Genomic DNA, 20738 nt, shown 5'->3' on the forward strand with positions numbered 1-20738 from the left:
TACGTTTGATCTTCCCGTCCACTTGTAGGACAGCATCCCTGACAGAAGGTGAAGATTCCAAGGGAACCATTCAAAGAAAAAAATCAATGTAAACCCGATTGCAAACTGTTCCTCATGAGAAATCAAGGAAGCGAAGCATAGTACCACCTTTGTTGAGTGTGACTTCCATGACAATCCTGTCTTTGGGCCCAGGAGTCTTGCGACCGAGGGAGGAGGAACCAACGTCATCAGAGGCGCCTGCCGAGTTCCCCCCGCCGCTGTTGAAGTTTGGGGAGCTTGATCTGCTCACGTGCGTGGGCGTTGAGCACGGTGTGAGGCTGGGGCTCAGCAACTTCGTGCGCACCGTTAGCACAAACAGCCCGCTTCGGATTTGCTGCAGAAGTGAAAATGGAAGCTGAGTGAACACATTCACACCTGCCCTTTCAGCAAACGAGGGAATCCCAGGAGAAAATGAAGGGAGCAAAACTAGAGGACACGGGTCAGCAAGAACGCCATTACCAGCCAGGCGCAGTGGCGCACTTTAACCCCAGCACTCGGGAGGCAGAGGTAGGAGGATCGCCGTGAGTTCGAGGCCAGCCTGAGACTACATAGTGAATTCCAGGTTCGTCTGGGCCAGAGTGAGACCCTATCTTGAAAAACCAAAATAAAAAATAAATAAATAAGAAATAAAAAAATAAAAGAACACCGTTACCTTAAAGGTGTGAATGGCTTCTTGGAATGTCAAACCCTTTATTGGTATTCCATTTACGTCCAGGATTTCATCCCCTGGTAACCAAACATGAGAACTATGTTAACAATAAGCTGTATTATTTTTGGACTCTGATTAGAACTACAATGGTATGCCACTTGGTCCCTGATGTGTTACCCTATGAAGAAGCTTTCATTAGTTTAGCTCCCAGGAACATCACCCAAAAGGAACAACTAATAAAAGTTCATGGGGTTGGAGGGATGGCTTACTGGTTAAGGCACTTGTCTGAGAAACCTAAGGACCCAAGTTCGATTCCCCACTACCCATGTAAGCCAGATACACAAAGTGGTGCATGCTTCTGGAGTTCATTTGTAGTGGCTAGAGGCCCTGGTGTGCCCATTCTCTCTGTCTGTCTCTTTTCTCTCTCTCTCCTTGCAAATAAATAAATATTAAAAAATTTTAAAAATCATGTTTTTAGCAGTAATTCTATATTCCAATTTTCAATTAAAACAACTATAGAACTGGGTGTGGCAGGACACACCTGTAATCCCAGGTCTTGGGAGATGCATGAATTCAAGGCTAGCAGTGGGTACAAAGTGAACTTGAGCAAAGTGAACCTGAGGCCATCTTGGGTTACAAATCAAGAGTCTGTCCCATTGGGCTGGAGAGATGGCTTATTGGTTAAGGCACCTGCCTACATAGCCAAAGGACCCAGGTTTGATTCCTCAGTACCCACGTAAGCCAGATGCACAGGTGGCGCATGCATCTGGAGTTTGTTTGTAGCGGTTGGAGGACCTGGTGTGCCCATTCTTTCTCTCTGTCTCTCCCCTTCTCTTTTTCTCTCAAATAAATAAATAACATTTAAAGCATATTTTTAGAAAAGATAAAAAAGGATCTTTTTTTTTTCTATTGACAGCTTTGACAATAAATATCCTGCACTTACGGATTGAATTGCAAATATTGATTTCCAAGGCCTTCCTCACAGTCTCTACCTAAACAATGAAGCCTATTCAACAAACCACGAGCACATAAAACACCCGAGAAGTCAGTCCTACATTTGCAGAAAGATAAGCTTCCCAAATCCAGAGGTCACTATGGTACCTAGCGAATACTTTCAATGGCAGACAGAAAAGCTTGCTGAGGGCTAGAGAGACGGCTTAACAGTTAAGGCGCTTGCCTGCAAAGCCTAATGACCTGAGTTCAACTCCTCAGCATCTACGTAAAGCCAGATGCACAAAGTGGTGCACACATTTGGGAGTTGGTTTGCAGCAGCTCAAGGTCCAGGTGTGCCCATTCTCTCTGTCTCTCTTTGTGCACGCTTTCTCTCTCTGCTTACAAATATATAAGTAAAAATTTAGTTTTTAAAAAGCTTGCTGAAGCCGGGCATGGTGGAGCACGCCTTTAATCCCAGCACTTGGGAGGCAGAGGTAGGAGGATCGCTGTGAGATGGAGGCTGCCCTGAGACTCCATAGTGAATTCCAGGTCAGCCTGAGCTAGAGGGAGACCCTACCTCAAAAACCAAAAATAAATAAATAAATAAATAAATAAATAAATAAATAGAAAGAGAAAAGAAAAGCTTGCTGAGATAGGACTGAGGAGCCACTGCCCTCCTTCCTTCCGGAATAGCCTGGATGTCTGATCTCACTGGGGCGGGGCCAGGAACTCCATCATGAGGCTGGCATGCAGCTGTAGGCTTTGGTGGCAGGTTACTGCAGGGAGACAGCCACTTGTAAGGGGGTGTGTGTGTCTGCTCATGCTCACTTGCCTCTTCCCATCTCAAGCCAGTCTGTCATCTTCAACCTTAAGAAGAAACAGGCCACGTTCAAGCCGTGGGTAGTGTCTCCTGGGGCTGTCAGAGGACTTGGGCACCCTGCCAGCTGATAAGCGCTCATTTCTGGTGTGTGCTCTGGTGACACGGGCTGTTTTAGAGTGACACTTCACACAGCATGAAGATGCCCCAGAGAGCACACCTGTACTTTGCGTGACTTGGGGAAGAGACTTGGTCCACCAAACGAAGGTGTAAAACGGCAGACACGTTTTTGCTTCCCTGACAGCCAATCCCAGGAGCAAACTGCATACAGGATTAATGGGTTACAAAAACTGCAGTAATTCCCCATGCATTCTTTTTAATACAACTGTGGAAGTTGTGAAGTGAAATAATCTCTGTTTAAAAATTATCTTGCCTGGGCTGGAGAGATGGCTTAGCGGTTGAGCGCTTGCCTGTGAAGCCTAAGGACCCTGGTTCGAGGATCAATTCCCCAGGACCCAAGTTAGCCAGATGCACAAGGGGGCGCACATGTCTGGAGTTCGTTTGCAGGGGCTGGAGGCCCTGGCATGCCCATTCTCTCTCTCTGCCTCTTTCTCTTTCTGTCTGTCACGCTCAAATAAATAAATAATAAACAAAAATGATCTGGCTAGGGCTGGAGCGATGGCTTAGTGGTTAAGGCATTTGCCCACAAAAGCCAAAGAATCCTGGTTAGATTCCCCAGGACCCATGTTAGCCAGATGCACAAGGGGGCGCACACATCTAGAGTTCGTTTGCAGTGGCTGGAGGCACTGGCATGCCCATTCTCTTTCTCTGTCTCTCTTTCTCTCAAGTAAACAAATAAAATATATTTTAGAAAATCATCTGGCTTGGGCTGGAGAGATGGCTTAGTGTTTAAGGCACTTGCCTGTGAAATCAAAGGACCCTAGGTGCGATTCCCCAGCACCCATGTAAGCCAGATGCACAAAGAGATACATGTGTCTGGAATTCATTTACAATGGCTGAAGGCCCTGGCACACTCATTCCTCTCTCTCTCTCTAATAAATAAATTAAAAAGTAAAGTCAAAGTTTTAAAAAGAATCACCTGGCCTAACCAATTACTCAATGATGTCTTGAAGTTCTATAGGAAAAGGAGAGAATCATCAAATGATTACTCATGCCCTTAAAATTTATACAAAAACTTTTAACGGCATATCATTCAATAGGTTGGAGATCCAACCCAACTTATATTTCTCATAAATGAACACATATGAAAAATAGCATTAAGGAGCGTCACGTACTATTAACGTTTCACAACTGTGGATTGCTTTCTATATTTTGCTCCATTCTACCAGTTACGCAGGTTGAGTTTCAGTCAAGTGACCCCTCAGCACATATGGTTTAAAAATGCTCTGCTGGACTTTGACCCTGCTCTGAAACTAGACACCAGCCTCACCTGCATGTTAACTTCTCCTTAAGGAGAAATAAACACTGGGACCAAGAAGCAGGAAGCCTAGTCATGCCACACTGTTACCTAAAAGTGTGTTACAGACTCTGCTTGAAAACAGGACACTTCAATTCACTCTCACCAGTTCCAAAAAAAAAGCAACCAGTATAACACAATAGCCACTAGAGTTTGAGTCAACAGAACTGAAAAGCTGTACCGTTTCAGAAGAAATATTATGATCTAATCATCTCATGAAAGATGTATATTAAACAGGGATGGGAAGCTGGGCATGGTAGCACACGCCTCAGGAGGCCGAGGTAGGAGGATCGTCGTGAGTTCGAGGCCACCCTGAGACGACAGAGTGAATTTCAGGTCAGCCTGGGCTGGAGTGAGACCCTACCTCAAAAACAACAACAACAAAAATAAATAAAATAAAATACGCTCAAGGGCTGGAGAGATGGCTTAGTGGTTAAGGCGCATGCCTGCGAAGGCTAAGGAACCAGGTTCCATTCTCCAGATCCCATGTAATCCAAACGCACTTGATGGCACATGCATCTGGAGTTTATTTGCGGTGGCTGGAACCCCTGGCATACCCATTCTCCCTCCCTCCCTCTCTCTCTAATAAATCAATAAAAAGAAAATATGCTCAAATATGATTGGTAGTATTGCTTTATGAGGGTGTATGTCTTAATCCAGATAAATATTATGTAGCAAATATATACAATTTTTTATTCAACAAGCTATTATGCACATAAGTGGAACTTTTGCCTCTTCAATTTTTTTTTTCCCCTCAAGGCTGATGCACCCAGGAGAGAAGAATGAGATCCCTTTCTCTAGTATTAAAGTGAGGTAGCAGCGGAACCTCAATGAGGTGAACTGCGCTTGGGATCAGAGTTGAGAATGACTTTCACTCCTGCTGGATCCTGACAGTAAGACAAACTTCTAATCCCTTAACATGTCCAAGTCACACTTTCCTTACTTGTAAAATGATTGCTCCAAAATGCCTATTCGCCAGGCTTGTAACAGAGTGAATGAAATAATTTAAATACACAGAAATACTTTGTAAATGCTTAAGGTGCCATAAAAACACAAGGTGTATTTAAGCAGTTAAAATTTTATTTGCATGACATAACTTCAATATTGTATTTTTAAAAATCTGCATTCAAAAGCACCTGTCTTGGATATTTATGCTTGATCAAATGCCAGGTGCTATGGAGAATATGACAGATAATGAGTTAGAAGCCAAACTACACAGTGATTGCTTTCAACAGTGACGTGTCAATGATCAAGCTCTGCTACCCTCGAGGCCCTGAGGAAGGAAGGACTGTGAACTTCTCAGGGGTGTTCAGGGCAAAGAACACAATGCAGGACCAAGCAGGCAAGAGGAACAAAGTCTCCAATACAAGTATAAAAGCAGCCGGGCGTGGAGGCGCACACCTTTAATCCCAGCACTTGGGAGGCAGAGGTAGGAGGATCACCATGAGTTCAAGGCTGCCCTGAGACTACAGAGTGAATTCCAGGTCAGCCTGAACTACAGTGACACCTTAGCTCCAAAAAAGGGGGGGGGGGCGCCTGGAGAGATGGCTTAATGGTTAAGGCATTTGTCTGCAAAGCCAAAGGACCCTGTTTCAATTCCCCAGGACCCATGCAAGCCAGATGCATGAGGGGGCATATACTTCTGGAGTTCATTTGCAGTGGCTGGAGGCCCTGGCATGCCCATATTCTCTCTCTGCCTGCCTCCCCTTCTCTCTTTCTTTCCTTCCTCTCCCTCCCTCTCTCTCTCAAATAAATCAATAGCAAACCACATTCACTGCATCCTCTCATTTCATCCTCAAAACAACTTCTTTTTGATGGGGGGAGGTTGAATTAGGATCTTGCTCTAGCCTAGGCTGATCCTCCTACCTCTGCTTCCCAAGTGCTGGGATTAAAGGCGCACGCCACCACACTCAGCAAAAACGACTCTTTAAAGTGGGCATTGCTATTCCACTTTATGGCCGAGGAAAGGGAAGGTCGGGTCACGTGAACTGTCCCAGTCACGACATGCCGAGGAAGGGCTTCAGGTGTGCTGGGCTCTCAAGCCCACGCCTTGGCTGCTGTGCTGCTCACTACACATCTCGTGAGGGGCCAAGTCCCAAGGAGTCAGGCTTAGTGTGACTGAGGAGTGTCGGAGGGCTTGTCTTACCTTCCTTAAGTCTTCCATCCTCTGCAGCTGATCCATTTGGGAAAATGGTCTTGACAAAAATCCCCATCTGGCCTCGGATGCAGTCTCGACCTCCAGCAATGCTGAAGCCAAGGCCCTGCAATGAAAGCACACGGAGTCCAGGCTGACTGTGGTCTTGACACGACTGCGTTCCTGCCATTGTAGGAGTCAACTGAAGGCACCCGTCTTAGGCAGTATTGAACTGAGGGCACAATGGCTGCTGCTGTCTGGCTAAATGTATATACTATGCTCATCAAACTGCCCAGGAGGCACTTCTCTTAATGTTCATACCTATGTATTAATGCTACTCTCACTTTTGGTAGAGAACCTTCTCTTTTCAGATGGCAGTGACCTTGGGATGACTCAGAAGGCATCATGGTGCTGGAAAGAAGCGGCCGCAGTGCTCAGTACTGCAATATCTCTTTCACATCTTCCAAGGCTCAGGGTCCATTGCAGAAGAGGTGGTGGAAAGAATGTAAGAGCCAAAGGAAGGGAAGGACTCCTTACAATGTGCTTCTCCAGACACAAAATGGCCTGGATATCCTTGACCGCATAGTTCCTGACACTACCTACACAACACCATCATAATAGGAGGAAAAGATCATGACATCAAAATAAAAGAGAGACTGATTGAGAGGGAGAAGGGATATGATGGAGAGTGGAGTTTCAAAGGGGAAAGTGGGGGGAGGGAGGAAATTACCATGGGATGTTGTCTACAATTATGGAAGTTGTCAATAAAAACTAATAAAATAAAGTAGGGCACAAACGTAAAGGTACAAAATGTTTATTAATTAATTATTTATTTATCTGAGAGAGAGAGAGAGAGATAGAGAGAAAGAGAGAGAGAGAAAGAGGCAGATAGAGTGACAGAGAATGGGCATGCCAGGACCTCCAGCCTCTGCAAAATAACTCCAAACATGTATACCAGCTTGTGTGCATCTGGCTTTATGTGGGTACTGGGGAATCGAAACTGGGTCCTTTGACTGAAGCCATCTCTCCAGCGCCCATCTTCAGTGTTACTGAACTAAAAGAAAGCATGCTTCCAAGTGCAGGATTTGACTTGGGCATCCTTTCATAATCAGGCTTGGAGTTAAGTTGGGCAACTGGTTTTAAATTCAAGTTTTCCTTCTCTGTTTCCCTCATCAGGTCTTTTTGCATTGCACTAGTTGTGTGTGCGTGGCGGGGGTCTGGATTGAGGTATCTGAAATTGCTAACACTTGACAATCTTTTTCTTTAAGAATGGCAATTTCATTGGCACCAACCAAAACAGCTCCTGAGAGCCATTTCACATCATGCAGGCGCCGTATCTGTTCCAGTCTTCCTGTTCAGTCTTCACGCCATCAAGGCAAAGAAGGTGTGGCTGCCTCTGGCTCTGGGGCCTTCAGGAATGGATGTCAGCAAAATCACACTGTCCTCCTCTGTTTGTTATATCTTTTATTTCATATAAAAACACACCTTGGGCTGGAGAGATGGCTTAGTGGCTAAGGCATTTACCCACAAAGCTGAAGGACCCAGGCTCGATTCCTCATGACCCACATAAGCCAGATGCACAAGGTGGTGCATGTATCTGGAGTTAGTTTACAGCGGCTGAAGGTCCTGGTGTGCCCATTCTCTCTCTCTTTCTCTCTTAAATATGTAAAATAAAATAAATCTTTTTAAAAAATGAACAAAGCCAGGCGTGGTGGTGCACGCCTTTAATCCCAGCACTCGGGAGGCAGAGGAAGAAGGATCACCATGAGTTCGAGGCCACCCTGAAAATACATAGTGAGTTCCAGGTCAGCCTGAACCACAGTGAGACCCTACCTCAAAAAACAAAACAAACCAAAAAAAGAACCATAAAATATCTTAAAGCTGGGCACGGTGGTGCATGCCTTTAATCCCAGCGCTCAGGAAACTGAGGCAGGAGGATTGCTGTGAGTTTGAGGCCAGCCTGAGACCACATAGTGAATTCCAGGTCCAGCCTGGGCTAGAACAAAACCCTACCTTGAAAAACCAAAAGAAAAAAACACACAAAACAAACAACAACAAAATGCCAAACAACAAAAAACACGTTAAAAATGTTTAAATTTGAAACTATTTGAGGAATGCATGGTACCGCTTACCTGAGGCAACAGGGTGGGCAGAAAAGGGAGAGCTCACCTTGCCTTTCTCTTTGTATAGCCCAATGATGGAGATGACCGATGGCCGAATGAGCCTCCAAGGAGACTCCACGTGGGTGGTGCTCAGGGAGCGAGTGGACTTTTTCACGATGTGGTATTCCTAAAAGGCAGCGCAAGGAAAGACCAGAGATTCTCGTTTATGATGCTGTGGGCTCTGGCGTACAGACAGACTAAAAACCTCAGTTGCCTTTTGTGTTAGTGATTGTTCTCTGGTTCGCCTGTGGTCCAGTGTCTTAGAGAAAGTTTACTGTGAATACTGTGGAGCTCCTTCTGCACTAGACTGTGACGCCTCCTCCCTCACACGGAAAACAAGGGGGCCGACAGGACCTGTGTCACTCCTTCCTTGACCATACATCACAGATCCTTTGGCATCAAGTCAGGAACCAGGAACTAAGGGGCCTCAAAGATGTGGGATGACCACTCTGCGGTTGGGCACTCCTTGGAAATCACCACACACACCCCCATCCCAAGATTATAATCATGGTCACAAAGCATCTCACCATTTTAAGCTTAATTTACTCATTCAAAAACTCAGCAAGCTCTTGATCCTTATAAAATGCAAGCCACAAACCCAGACAACTCCCCCCCCACACAAAAAAATATCCTGTTGAGAGACTGCAGCCATTTCAACTCTAATCCCTCATCTTTGGAAAATAAAATACTTTCCCATAAGACACACTTTCCCTTTCTGGCACATAGCAGCTCAGATCTCAATCCCTTTCTCGTGCCCCCTTCCATAATATTCATGCATATTAGCAGGGTGCGTATTTCTAACGTAATCAAGAGATTAAGTAGCTATTGCTAGAGAACCTCTTTAATTTAGCGTTTTGCAATCCTTTTTAGAATAATAAATGTCTTATGTGATCTTATATCCTAGCACAAGCTAAAAAAAAGTCACTTTGTGGTTAATATGAGGAAACAGACATCAAGAAATAGTTCTTCTCCATAATTTGTGCCTGCTTGTTTATATGTAGGGATGAGAAGGTCCCCCAATGGTATTTCATATCCCTGGCAGTTTAGAACAATTCTACTGTGCAGTTTGACAGAATATCTGCCAGCAATGTGGGCCGCCCAGACTCAGTCTCATTAACTAAATGATGTGTGGGCTTGGCAACGTTACTATGCCTTTACTGAGATCCAGGTCGAGAGGGCCAGACATAGCCTATGGGATGCCAACCCTTGAACACAGAAGTCTGCGTGTGACCCCATGAGAAACTCTTTCTCAGATCACCAGCCCTCCACACTGCCTTAAGCCATCTCCCTCTTAAGAGATGTGTGTTTCACGTGACTGTCTTAGGATTTTCAGGAGTCTCCCAGGCCCATCTAAACCTGAGCTGTCTAAGACAGTAGCCACTGACCGCCAGGGATCACATACTTAAATCAAGGCAATTAAGGTTAAATGATATTCCTCAGACTCCCTAGACAGGCTTCATGTGGTCAGGCACACGGCTGCCTCTGTGATGATACAGACTTCTGAGTTTTAATGGATAATTCTATGCTAGGCAGTATGTTTTAATGGGAGGATAAAGGACAGGAAAAAAAACAAAATGAATTCTGGGAGAAAAAGAAAATGGGTGAAAATAGGAGAAGACAAGAGACAGAGACAAACTCTCAGATTTTCTGCACTAGTCTGAGCTTCCCGATGCCTAGAGACCACGTTACTATTGTTTCTGGTCTCTCAATATGGTCTTTTCCTCAGTGGACAGAGAAGCTGTCACCTCAATGCCAGGCCTGGCCCATGACGGCAGGAAACCCTCACTTATCTTTGACCCTAAGACAACGTGGCAGTGAGGCCCTCCTACCCATTCTGATCTTCTCCCACGCTGTGGATCTACTTAGGTCATTCTGAGGAGGCCACAGACCTGGCTCTCTCTCTGGTCACTGGTCTAGGCGAATTTTAACAGTCTTAACACATAACTGCCCCTCTCCACAGCTGCCCTCCATCTGCCTTTGGTGAATTCAGCACAAATCGGCCTCTGAAACACGGCCACTTGATCCCCTGGTCAGGGAACAGCACTGTGAAGAATATAAATACACGATCCTGACAACATCACCACATTCACCCACCTTTCTTTTTTGTGTTTTTTGAGGTAAGGTCTCACTCTAGCCCAGGCTAACCTGGAATTCACTATGTACTTCTCAGGCTGGCCTCGAACTCACGGTGATCCTCCTACCAATGCCTCTGAGTGCTGGGACTAAAGGTGTGTGCCATCACGGCCCGGCTCCACCCATCTTTCTTTATAGATTCTTTTTTTGGTTTTTTGAGGTAGGGTCTTCCTGGAATTCACTATGTAGTCTCTGGGTGGCCTCGAACTCATGGCGACCCTCCTACCTCCGCCTCCCGAGTGCTGGGATTGAAGGTGTGCGCCACCACACCCAGCCTTATAGATTATTGAAAATATAACCTTGAGCAAAATATTTAACCTCTTTGAGACTCAGTTGTTCTACCTGAAAAAATGGTTATAGCATGCCCAAAGTTAGGGCTGAGACCTGCAGATGACCATCGGAGAGTCCCCAGGCATTTAGGGGTACCATGACTGCCAGACTTTCCTCTTCTAGCTGTTTGACCACGGGCCTGGGGACAAGATGCCAATGATCTCTTGTGCTCATGCTTCCCAGGACTCAAGGAATCGCACAAGCTCCCTGCAGACCCAGCCTGCTTCCAGCTTGACAGTAGACTGTCACCTGGTTTCCAGTGGGCTGGTAAAAGGATTGAGCAGGACTTCCATGAGGCCGGGGAGCTGGAGCTTTGGTGGGAACAGGCCCCAGAATCTTTTTAAAATTTTATTTATTTGAGAGGAGAGAGAGACAGAAACAGGCAGGTAGGGAAGGAGAGAGAATGAGAGAGAGAGAGAGAGAGAGAGAGAGAGAGGGAGAGAGAGGGAGAGGATGGGTGTGCCAGGGCCTCCAGCCACTACAAACTCCAGACACCTGTGCCCCCTTGTGCATCTGGCTTAGGTGGGTCCTGGGGAATCGAACCAGGATCCTTTGGCTTTGCAGGCAAGCGCCTTAACCACTAAGCCATCTCTCCATCCCAGGCCCCAGAATATTAAATGCCTACTTCACCCTGTCAACAGCCCCCGCCCCACCCTAGTGTTTGACAGTTGTCAATGGAGAGCACGTTAGGACCTCCAGTCATCACGTAGACACATGCGCTCACATCCAGCTACGTGGTTCTACACAGACACACGATGTTCCTATTAAATTAGTGGTGGATCGCCACAGACTGTGAGACGCCATTGTGTCCTGGCAGTTGAGAGCAAGTCTTACTTAGCTCCAAAATACACAGCAGGAAGGAAATCGAGATGCTGAGATTCAGTTGGAGATCATGTCTCTACTTTGCCCCCCACCCAAATGATAGGGCTGGCATTTTTCTAATCTCTTGGAGTAGACCTTACCCTGTGACTCTGCCTCTCTAGTCCCAAATACTGGTAGTCCTGAGGTGGTTTGACTCAGGTGTCCCCCCATAAACTTCTGAATGCTAGGTCCCCAGCTGGTGGCAATTTGAGAATTGGAGCCTCCTGGAGGTGGTATATTCTTGGGGGCAGGTTATGGGTGTTACAGCCAGATTCCCCATGCCAGTGTTTGGCACACTCTCCTGCTGCTGTTGTCCATCTGATGTTGGCCAGGATGTGACGTCCAGCCTCTGCTCATGCCATCGTTTTTCCCTGCAGCATAGAGCTTCCCCTTGAGTCTGTGAGCCAAAATCAACCCTTTCCTCCCACTAGCTGCTCTTGGTCACATGTTTTCTGCCAGCAATGCGAACCTGACTGCAACAAGTCCTGATGGATGGATGGTTCTCATGAACACAGAAAGTCCAGATGTCATAAAGACACACACACACACACACACACACACACACACACACACACACACGCCTAGAGTCCCAGGGAATGGAAATGTGTTTCTTCACCTCTAACCAAACAACTGTGGCCATGATTGAACCAGAGGACCAATGGCCCAGGACCGACCTGTGATGATCCAGTAGAATCCAGCAGCTGCGGAAGGGAGTGCTTCCGGCCATCTCGGGAGACCTCCAGCATCCTGACCCGGGGGTCCCCGTTGCGCACCATCAGCTCATTATACTCTTCAACAGACTCAAGGCGGTGGACACCCCCTGCTTAAAAACATGACTTGGTAAGTAGGGCACGCGAAGCATCTCAACAGGAGCCACCAGCCTAAACTCACAGCATTTACAACGATCACGTGGTTCCCGAGGCCTGGCACCCAGGACCCCCAAATCACTGAGCTCGTTCAGTCTACTGCCAAGGTAGGACCACATCAGCTTATTGTGTGCTAAGACCCCTGGTGAGAGCTAGAGAGATGGAGTGCGGGTGAGCACACCAGGGTCTCTTGCCACTGCAAATGAACTCTGGATGCAAATGCCACTTAGTACAACTGCTTCTATGTGGGTACTGGGGAATCGAACCTGGGCAGTCAGCTTTGCAGGCAACTGTCTTTAACCACTGAACCATCCTTCCTTTTTTTTTTTTTTTTTTTTTTTTTTGAAGGTAAGGTCTTGCTCTAGCCCAGGCATCTCAGGTTGGACTTGAACTTCCAGCGATTCTTCTCTCTTGGCCTCTTGAGTGCTGGAATTAAAGGTGTGCACCCACCATGCTCAGTTAAGGTAACCTTTTTTTCCTTTTTTTGGTTTTTCGAGGTAGGGTCTCACTATAGCTCAGGCTGACCTGGAATTCACTATGTATTCTCAGGACTGCCCCAAACTCACGGTGATCCTCCTACCTCTGCCTCCTGAGAGCTGGGATTAAAGGTGCACACTCGGCCTAAAGTAAACTTTTTTTAATAAAGTGTAACAATTTGAGAGAAGTGTGTACAACTCCTACGCATATGGGTGAGAGATTTAACAGTGTGACCATGCCTCTGAGCAACACTCAGAACATGAACGAAACCTCAGAAGCCTTGTCTGCGCCACCAATCATCCGACAGTCACCATGACCCGGACTTCAAATATCACAGATCACTGTTGCGTATTTCTGAACTCTTTAAATGAATGTAAACATTATGTATACAAAAATAATACATATGGGCTGGAGAGATGGCTTAGTGGTTAAGGTGGTTGCCTACCAAGCTAAAGGACTCGGGTTCAATTCCCCAGTACCCAGGTAAGACAGATGCATAAGGTGGCATACATGTATGGAGTTTGGTTGCAGCGGCTGAAGGCCCTGGCACACCCATTCAATCACTCTCTGCCTCTCTCTGCCTCTCTCTCTCTCAAATAAATAAAATAAAACAAACTTTACACACATACACATACACACACACACATATGTATATACACATTTTTTTTTATAGATCCTTGTTCTTTCTCTCTCCCTCCATTCCTCCTTTCCTTTTGACGCAAGGTCTCACTGTAGCCCAGGCTGGCCTCGAACACACAGTGATCCTCCTACCTCAGCCGGAGTGCTGGGATTAAAGTCACGCATCACCACGCCCGGCGAGGTCCTTGTTCTTAACTTTTAGTTGTGAGCTTTAACCATGTTGTTTACATGTCAATAGTCTGTGTTCATTCCTGTTCTGTATAACATTTCCTTGCATAAACAGACCACACTTCCATTCTATTGTTGATGGCTTGTTTCCAGCTTAGATTGAAAACAAGTGGTAGCAAATCTTTTTTTTTTTTTTTTTTTTCCCATCGAGGTAGGGTTTCACCCTAGCTCAGGCTGACCTGGAATTCACTCTGTATTCTCAGGGTGGCCTTGAACTCACGGCGATCCTCCTACCTCTGCCTCTCCAGTGCTGGGATTAAAGGCGTGTGCCACCACGCCCGGCCTTTTTTTTTTTAAGGGCTACACAGGACAGGTTTTTGTCTTTGTGGCTTATGGGCCATGAATAGTCTTTGTCACTTTTTTTTCCCCCTTTCTCCAACCCAATAAAAATGTAGAAAGCCTTTCTAACTTCTGGGCCACACACATACAGCTAGTTTGCCAACTGCTCCTCAAGAACAGAGTTAATGAACCTCTGTGAGCGTGTCTCTTCTGCTTGTCATTTCTGCTGGCTGATGGGTGGACGCGGCGGAGCTGACCACTGGTCTCTCTCTGCGGCTGCAAAGCTGCCGCCACCCCCTCCCCAGCCATGTGCAGGGAGCACAATGGGATCTCATTGTGGTTTCCAGTTTGCATTCCACTGATGAGGAATGAGATCAACTTTCTTTTCATACATTCATTGGCTATTTTTCTTTTGAAAAGTGCCTATTGAAGTCTCCGTCTGTTTTTTTTTTTTTTTTTTTTTTTTAATATTTTAGCTGGGCATGGTGGTGTGGAGGATAGATATGCCCGGGCCTCCAGCCCCTGCAAACAAACTCCAGACATGCTTGTGCCACCTGGTCCATCTGGCTTATGTGGGTACTAGGGAACTGAAGCTGGGTCCCTGGGCTTCCCAGGTGAGTGCCTTAACTGCTAAACCATCTCTCTCTCTTTTGTTTTGAGGTAGGGTCTCACTCTAGCTCAAGCTGTCCTGGATTTCACTATGTAGTCTCAGGGTAGCCTTGGACTCATGGTGATCCTCCTACCTCTGCTTCCCAAGTGCTGTGACTAAAGGCATGCGCCACCATGTCCAGCTTGCTAAACCATCTCTCCAGCCCCTTCTGTCCTGTCTTTTTTTTTTTTTAATTAATTATTTATTTATTTGACAGCGACAGACACAGAGAGAAAGACAGATAAAGGGAGAGAGAGAGAATGGGCGCGCCAGGGCTTCCAGCCTCTGCAAACGAACTCCAGACGCGTGCGCCCCCTTGTGCATCTGGCTAACGTGGGACCTGGGGAACTGAGCCTCGAACCGGGGTCCTTAGGCTTCACAGGCAAGCGCTTAACCGCTAAGCCATTTCTCCAGCCCTGTCCTGTCTTTTTATTAGATCACTATCATTTTATTAATGATTCAAAGTAGTTTTTAAAAAATTTTAATTATTTGAGAGATAGGGAGAAAGACACATGCACGTACCTACCCAGCAGGGGCTGGGGGACAGAATGGCTAGTCCCGCACCTCCTGCCATTGCAAATGAATTCCAGTTTCATGCATCACTTTGTCATGCATCAGACTTTACGTGGGTCCCGCATAAAGCAAACCCAGGCTGTCAGGTCTTGCCAGCAAGTGCCTTTAAACACTGAACCACCTCTGTAGCCCTGCATTATTACTTTTGAATGTGAACACGTATGGTACGAATGTATGCATGATCGACGTATGTGATGCTTCAAATGTAGACTTTCACCCACAATCTCATGGGTTTGGATACTGAATCCCCGGTGCGTGGCAATGTTCAGGAAGGTTGGGGCACCATGAGGAGGTGGTAGAGTCACTGGTGGAAGAGTGTCACTAGGGGCAAGCCTTGAGGTGTCAAAGCCCGGACCTGTTTGCTGTTCTTGCTCTTCATTTCTGCGGATGTGACAAGGACATGCCTGGCTGTTGGATCCTGCCACACTTGCCCTGCTTTGATGAAAGGTCCCCTCAAGTGTGTAAGTTGAATTAACCTTTCCCTTCCATAGGCTGCCTCTGGTCATGGTTTGTTTGTTTTTGGAGACAGGGTTTTACTCTAGCCCCAGGCTGACCTAGAATTCACTACGTAGTCGCAGGCTGGCCTTGAACTCACGGTGATCCTCCTACCTCTGCCTCTTGAGTGCTGGAATTAAATGCGTCTGCCACCATGCCTGGCTGGTCATGTATTTTGCCTCAGCAACAAGAAAGTAACTGATACACTGGGTGTAGTTGCATATGTGTAGTTGCACACACACACACACACACGCACACACATGTGGAGGCCAGAGACTGACCTCAGGTATTTTCCTCAATTACTGTCTACTTTAGTTTATAAGACAAGCTCTCTTGCTGAACGGGTCTACATCACTACGTGATATAGTGAAATGGGACCACAGGTCCATTGCTGACCAAAGTCATTATGTAGCACATGGTCACAAATCATTTTTTTTAACCTCTGTGGTGAGTTATTTTGTGTCTTGTTTAAGAAATCTTTGTAGGGCTGGAGAGATGGCTCAGCAGTTAAGGTGCTTTCCTGCAAGGCCGAAGACCTGGGTTTGATTCCTCGGTACCCATGTCAAGCCAGCTGCACAAAGTGGTGCATGCATCTGGAATTGGTCTGCAGCTGCTAGAGGCCCTGGCATGCCATTCTCTCCTCTCTCTCTGCTTGCAAATAAATACATAAATTAATTAATTAAAAAGAAAGAAATCCTTGTAATAATGATAGGATGATAGGGTTATTATTATTTTTTTGGTGCTAGAACCCAGGCCTCATTAATACTTCATGTATATTACATGCTTTTTAAAAATAAGATACTTGAGCCAGGCGTGGTAGCGCATGCCTTTAATCCCAGCACTCAGGAGGCAGAGGTAGGAGGATCACTGTGAGTTTGAAGCAAACCTGAGAACACACAGTGAATTCCAGGTCAGCCTGAGCTACAGTCAGACCGTGACTCAAAAAACCAAAATAAATAAATAAAATCCCAGCACTCAGGAGGCAGACATATAAGGATTGCCATGAGTTTGAGACCACCTTGAGAGAATCCACAGTAAAGTCCAGGTCAGCCTGGACTAGAGGAAGACCTTACCTCAAAAAACCAAAAATAGGGCTAGAGGGATGGCTTAGCAGTTAAGGCGTTTGCCTGGAAAGCCAAAGGACTCAGGTTTGACTCCCCAGGACCCACATAAGCCAGATGACAAGAGGTGCATGCGTATGGAGTTCATTTGCAGTGGATAGAGGCCCTGGTGTGCCCATTCTCTCTCTGTCTGTCTTCTTTCTCTCTTTCTCTCCCTGCTTGCAAATAAATAAATAAAATAAAAGCCAATAATAAATAAACAAAAGAGATGGCTCAGCAGTTAAAGGGGCTTGCTTGCAAAACTTGCCATTATAGGTTCAATCCCCCCATGCCCATGTAAAGCCAGATGCAAAAAGTGGCCCATGGGTCTGGAGTTTGTGTGCAATGGCAAAGGCTCTAGCATGTTCATTCTCTCTCTCTTTATCTTTCTTAAATAAATAATTATATTAAAAAGTAAGATAACTACAGTCAGGCATGGTGGCAGAGGTAGGAGGATCACAGTGAGTTTGAGGCCACCCTGAGACTCCATAGTGAATTCCAGGTCAGCCTGGGCTAGAGTGAGACCCTACCTTGAAAAACCAAAAAAAAAAAGGATTTCAATCTTAAATGTTGACTCAATTACATATGAGTATAGGTACCTCATTATATAATATACTACACATCAGCTATTTGCTTGGCTAGTTATGTATCTACATACACATTCTTTTTTTTAAAATATATTTTTTTAAATGTATTTATTTATTTATTTATTTGAGAGCGACAGACACAGAGAGAAAGACAGATAGAGAGGGAGAGAGAGAGAGAATGGGCACGCCAGGGCTTCCAGCCTCTGCAAACGAACTCCAGACGCGTGCGCCCCCTTGTGCATCTGGCTAACGTGGGACCTGGGGAACCAAGCCTCGAACCGGGGTCCTTAGGCTTCACAGGCAAGTGCTTAACCGCTAAGCCATCTCTCCAGCCCTACATACACATTCTTTATCTTTAGAGGGTCAAATACTCCAGGCTGTGAAATGATTCATTTGATGACTTAGAAATGATCTAGAAATGTTTTTAAAAAGTTTTCCATGGAGAATGGAGCCTTCTGTAGTGTAGTGGTCATCAAGCTTGCCTTGCAAGCGAATGGTCACAGGTTCGAAACCAACACAAGCAAAGTGCTCTGTGGGTGTAGTCATTGGACCGGGTGTGGAGGCACACACCTTTAATCTCAGCACTCAAGAGGTTGAGGATGCTGAGAGCTTATCTGGGGCTACAGAGTGTGCCAGAGTTGAGAGTGAGACCCTGCCATGAAAAAAAAAAAAAAAAAAAAAAACAAAAAAACAAACTATTTTCCCAATGGACCAAGAAAAGGTAACTCCATATTTTTAGAAATAACATATTGAAGAGTTATTTTATTTTTGGTTTTTTTGAGGTAGAGTCTCGCTCTATCCCAGGCTGACCTGGAATTTACTATGTAGTCTTAGGGTGGCCTCAAACTCAGGACAACTCTCCTACTTCTGCCTCCCAAGTGCTGGGATTAAAGACATGTACCAACACACCCAGCTTGAGTATTTTATTTTTCAAAATATTTTATTTATTTATTTGTGATGAGAGAGAGAGACAGAGACAGACAATAGGTGAGCCAGGGCTTCCAGCTGCTGTAAATGAACTCCGGATGCCTGCGCCATCCTTGTACATCTAGCTTACGTGTGTTACTGGGAAGTAGAACTCAGGTCATCTGGCTTCACAGGCAAAGGCCTTAACCACTGAGCCATCTCTCCAGCCTTTGCTGAGCTTTTAATAGTGAACCACTGAGAAGTAAGCTGATACAGTTAACATTATGATATCGGGAAAGGCTTGGCTTTTCAAAAGCTAAATATTAACTTTCTGAAGCAGGTTTTCTAACATCTGAAATTCCTTTGCAACCAAGAAAAATTTTGCATTTAAAAAGATCACAAACCTAAGAGATTAACATGGATAAATCAAAAGTCCTGAAATTAAAGGGGAACCCTGCTGGCAAGAAAGGAGATATGAAGTAAGGAAAACTCTGGTTAGAATATCAGAAAAATGTTCCACAAACTGACAGACGATATTACTTTAGTCATTTCGGAGCCAGACTGGGCAAAACCCGAGTGGAAAGGCTGGAACCTCATACGCTGCTTTACATAATTTATGACTTAATAATTCACGGTCCGATTAATCTTTCTTGGCATGCTTACTCATTTGAGAAAGATTTATTAGAAGAAAATTCCCTCTGAGCTGACAGGGAAACGCTTGTCATCAACAGGAGAGAAACCACATACGGTAGTATTTGTTGATAATACAGTGATACACGGCTATCTCAGCGACTCATGCTAAGAAAATATGAAATAAACACTCAGATTTATAGGACAGGAAAATTAGGAGCCGATCACATTAAAGCCTCCTGCATGCAAATGGCTTCAAAATGAACTTAGTTGGAGGCACTGAATCAAACCCGAGTCTTTAAGCCACATGTCTCCCAATTACTTTTCCAGTCTTATCTCCCCATACCCTGCTCTGAGAATTTACTCTATCTGGATGATTGTCAAAAGAAAGGATGTGTTCTCCTCCTTCCCTCTCCTTTCCAGAACTGGGCAACTACAGATACTGTGGGAAGTTTTACCCAAGCTTGTCTGAGCCATCACCTCTCACCCCAACTTTCCGCTATCTTTTCCCCCGCCTGATCACTTGGCCAAGCTTTGCTGGATTGAATTTCTGCTGTCAGATTAAACTGGGCTTTTCAAATGGTAGAGGAGAAGAAAACAGTTGTCCAAAACTTCTTTTATCTTTCCCCTAGTTCCATAAAACCTCCCATTCATACAGAAATACTTTTCCTCCAAATCCAGGCCATTGCTCTCCCCTCCTCTCCTGCCACTATCTTGGACCTCTTTTTTCTTCCTCCTCCTGAATGCCCCCCAACCCAACCCAGCACCGCAACAGAGCCATTTCCAGCTTTGGTACCTCTTGCGTGTGCTAAGTTGTGGTCAGCATCGTGTGTACAGGTGAGTTGCCTTCCCCGGGGACGGAAAGTCCTTTGGAAAGCCTTCCTATCTGAATCCATTCAGACATTTTCCCCTCTTGAGAGGGGGAAAAGGCAAGAACAGTAAGGATGAAAATGATGATGATAATTTCAATGTAAAAACAGAGGCAAGGGGCTGGTGCGATGGTTTAGTGGTTAAGGCGCTTGCCTGCAAGGCCAAAGGACCCAGGTTCGACTCTCCAGGACCCACGTAAGCCAGATGCACAAGGGGGTACATGCATCTGGAGTTCGTTTGCAGTGGCTGGAGGCCCTGGTGCACCCATTCTCTCTCTCTCTACCTGCCTATTTCTGTATCTCTCTCTCTCAAATAAATAAATAAAAATAAAATATTAAAAACAAAACAAAACAAAAACAAAGGCCACCACTACTAGGGAAGAGCTCAGTGCTGGGTGGAAGTGCCAAACACGTTCTGTCATCTCAGTCGCCAAAAGGCCAGGGACATCGAAGGCTCTTGCATTTACTGGAAAAGTAAACACTTATTTAAAAAAACCTCATTTTAGGGCTGGAGGGATGGCTTAGTGGTTAAGGTGGTTGCCTGCAAAACCAATAGACCCAGGTTTGATTCCCCAGGACCCATGTAAGCCAGATGCATGTGGGGGCACATGTGTCTAGAGTTCTTTTGCAGCAGCTGGAGGGCCTGGCATGCCCATGTCTCTCTTTCTCCCCCTCTGCCTGTTTTTCTCCCCCCACAATAAATAAATAATAAATAAAATAAAGCTGGTTAAAAAAAAAACAACAAGACTCATTTCAGGCTGGAGAGACAGGTTAGCGGTTAAGGTGCTTGCCTGAAAAGCCAAAGGACTCAGGTTCAGTTTCCCAGGACCCACGTAAGCCAGATGCACAAGGGGGCGCAGGCATGAGTTTGTTTGCAGTGGCTGAAGGTCCTGGCATGCCCATTC

At 45.7% G+C, this 20738-nt stretch overlaps 1 protein-coding gene across 7 annotated transcripts in view; it reads right to left on the bottom strand.

The window, feature by feature from the left end:
* Pdzd2 (PDZ domain containing 2) overlaps positions 1 to 20738 on the bottom strand; it is a 459739-nt gene that overhangs the window by 44367 nt on the left and 394634 nt on the right. For 6 of the 7 annotated variants that reach the window (XM_045132784.1, XM_045132782.1, XM_045132781.1 and 3 more), the window contains 5 exons: positions 12210 to 12358; positions 8219 to 8338; positions 6062 to 6176; positions 692 to 765; positions 148 to 373 (listed from right to left, as the gene is read on the bottom strand). In XM_045132784.1, coding sequence (XP_044988719.1) covers positions 148 to 373; positions 692 to 765; positions 6062 to 6176; positions 8219 to 8338; positions 12210 to 12358 — 684 coding nt within the window. The remainder of the gene's footprint in view (positions 1 to 147; positions 374 to 691; positions 766 to 6061; positions 6177 to 8218; positions 8339 to 12209; positions 12359 to 20738) is intronic. The other variant, XM_045132783.1, reaches the window with a different exon arrangement.

Source organism: Jaculus jaculus, chromosome 13 (assembly GCF_020740685.1).
Source record: "Jaculus jaculus isolate mJacJac1 chromosome 13, mJacJac1.mat.Y.cur, whole genome shotgun sequence".
Classification (NCBI taxonomy): Eukaryota; Metazoa; Chordata; class Mammalia; order Rodentia; family Dipodidae; genus Jaculus; species Jaculus jaculus.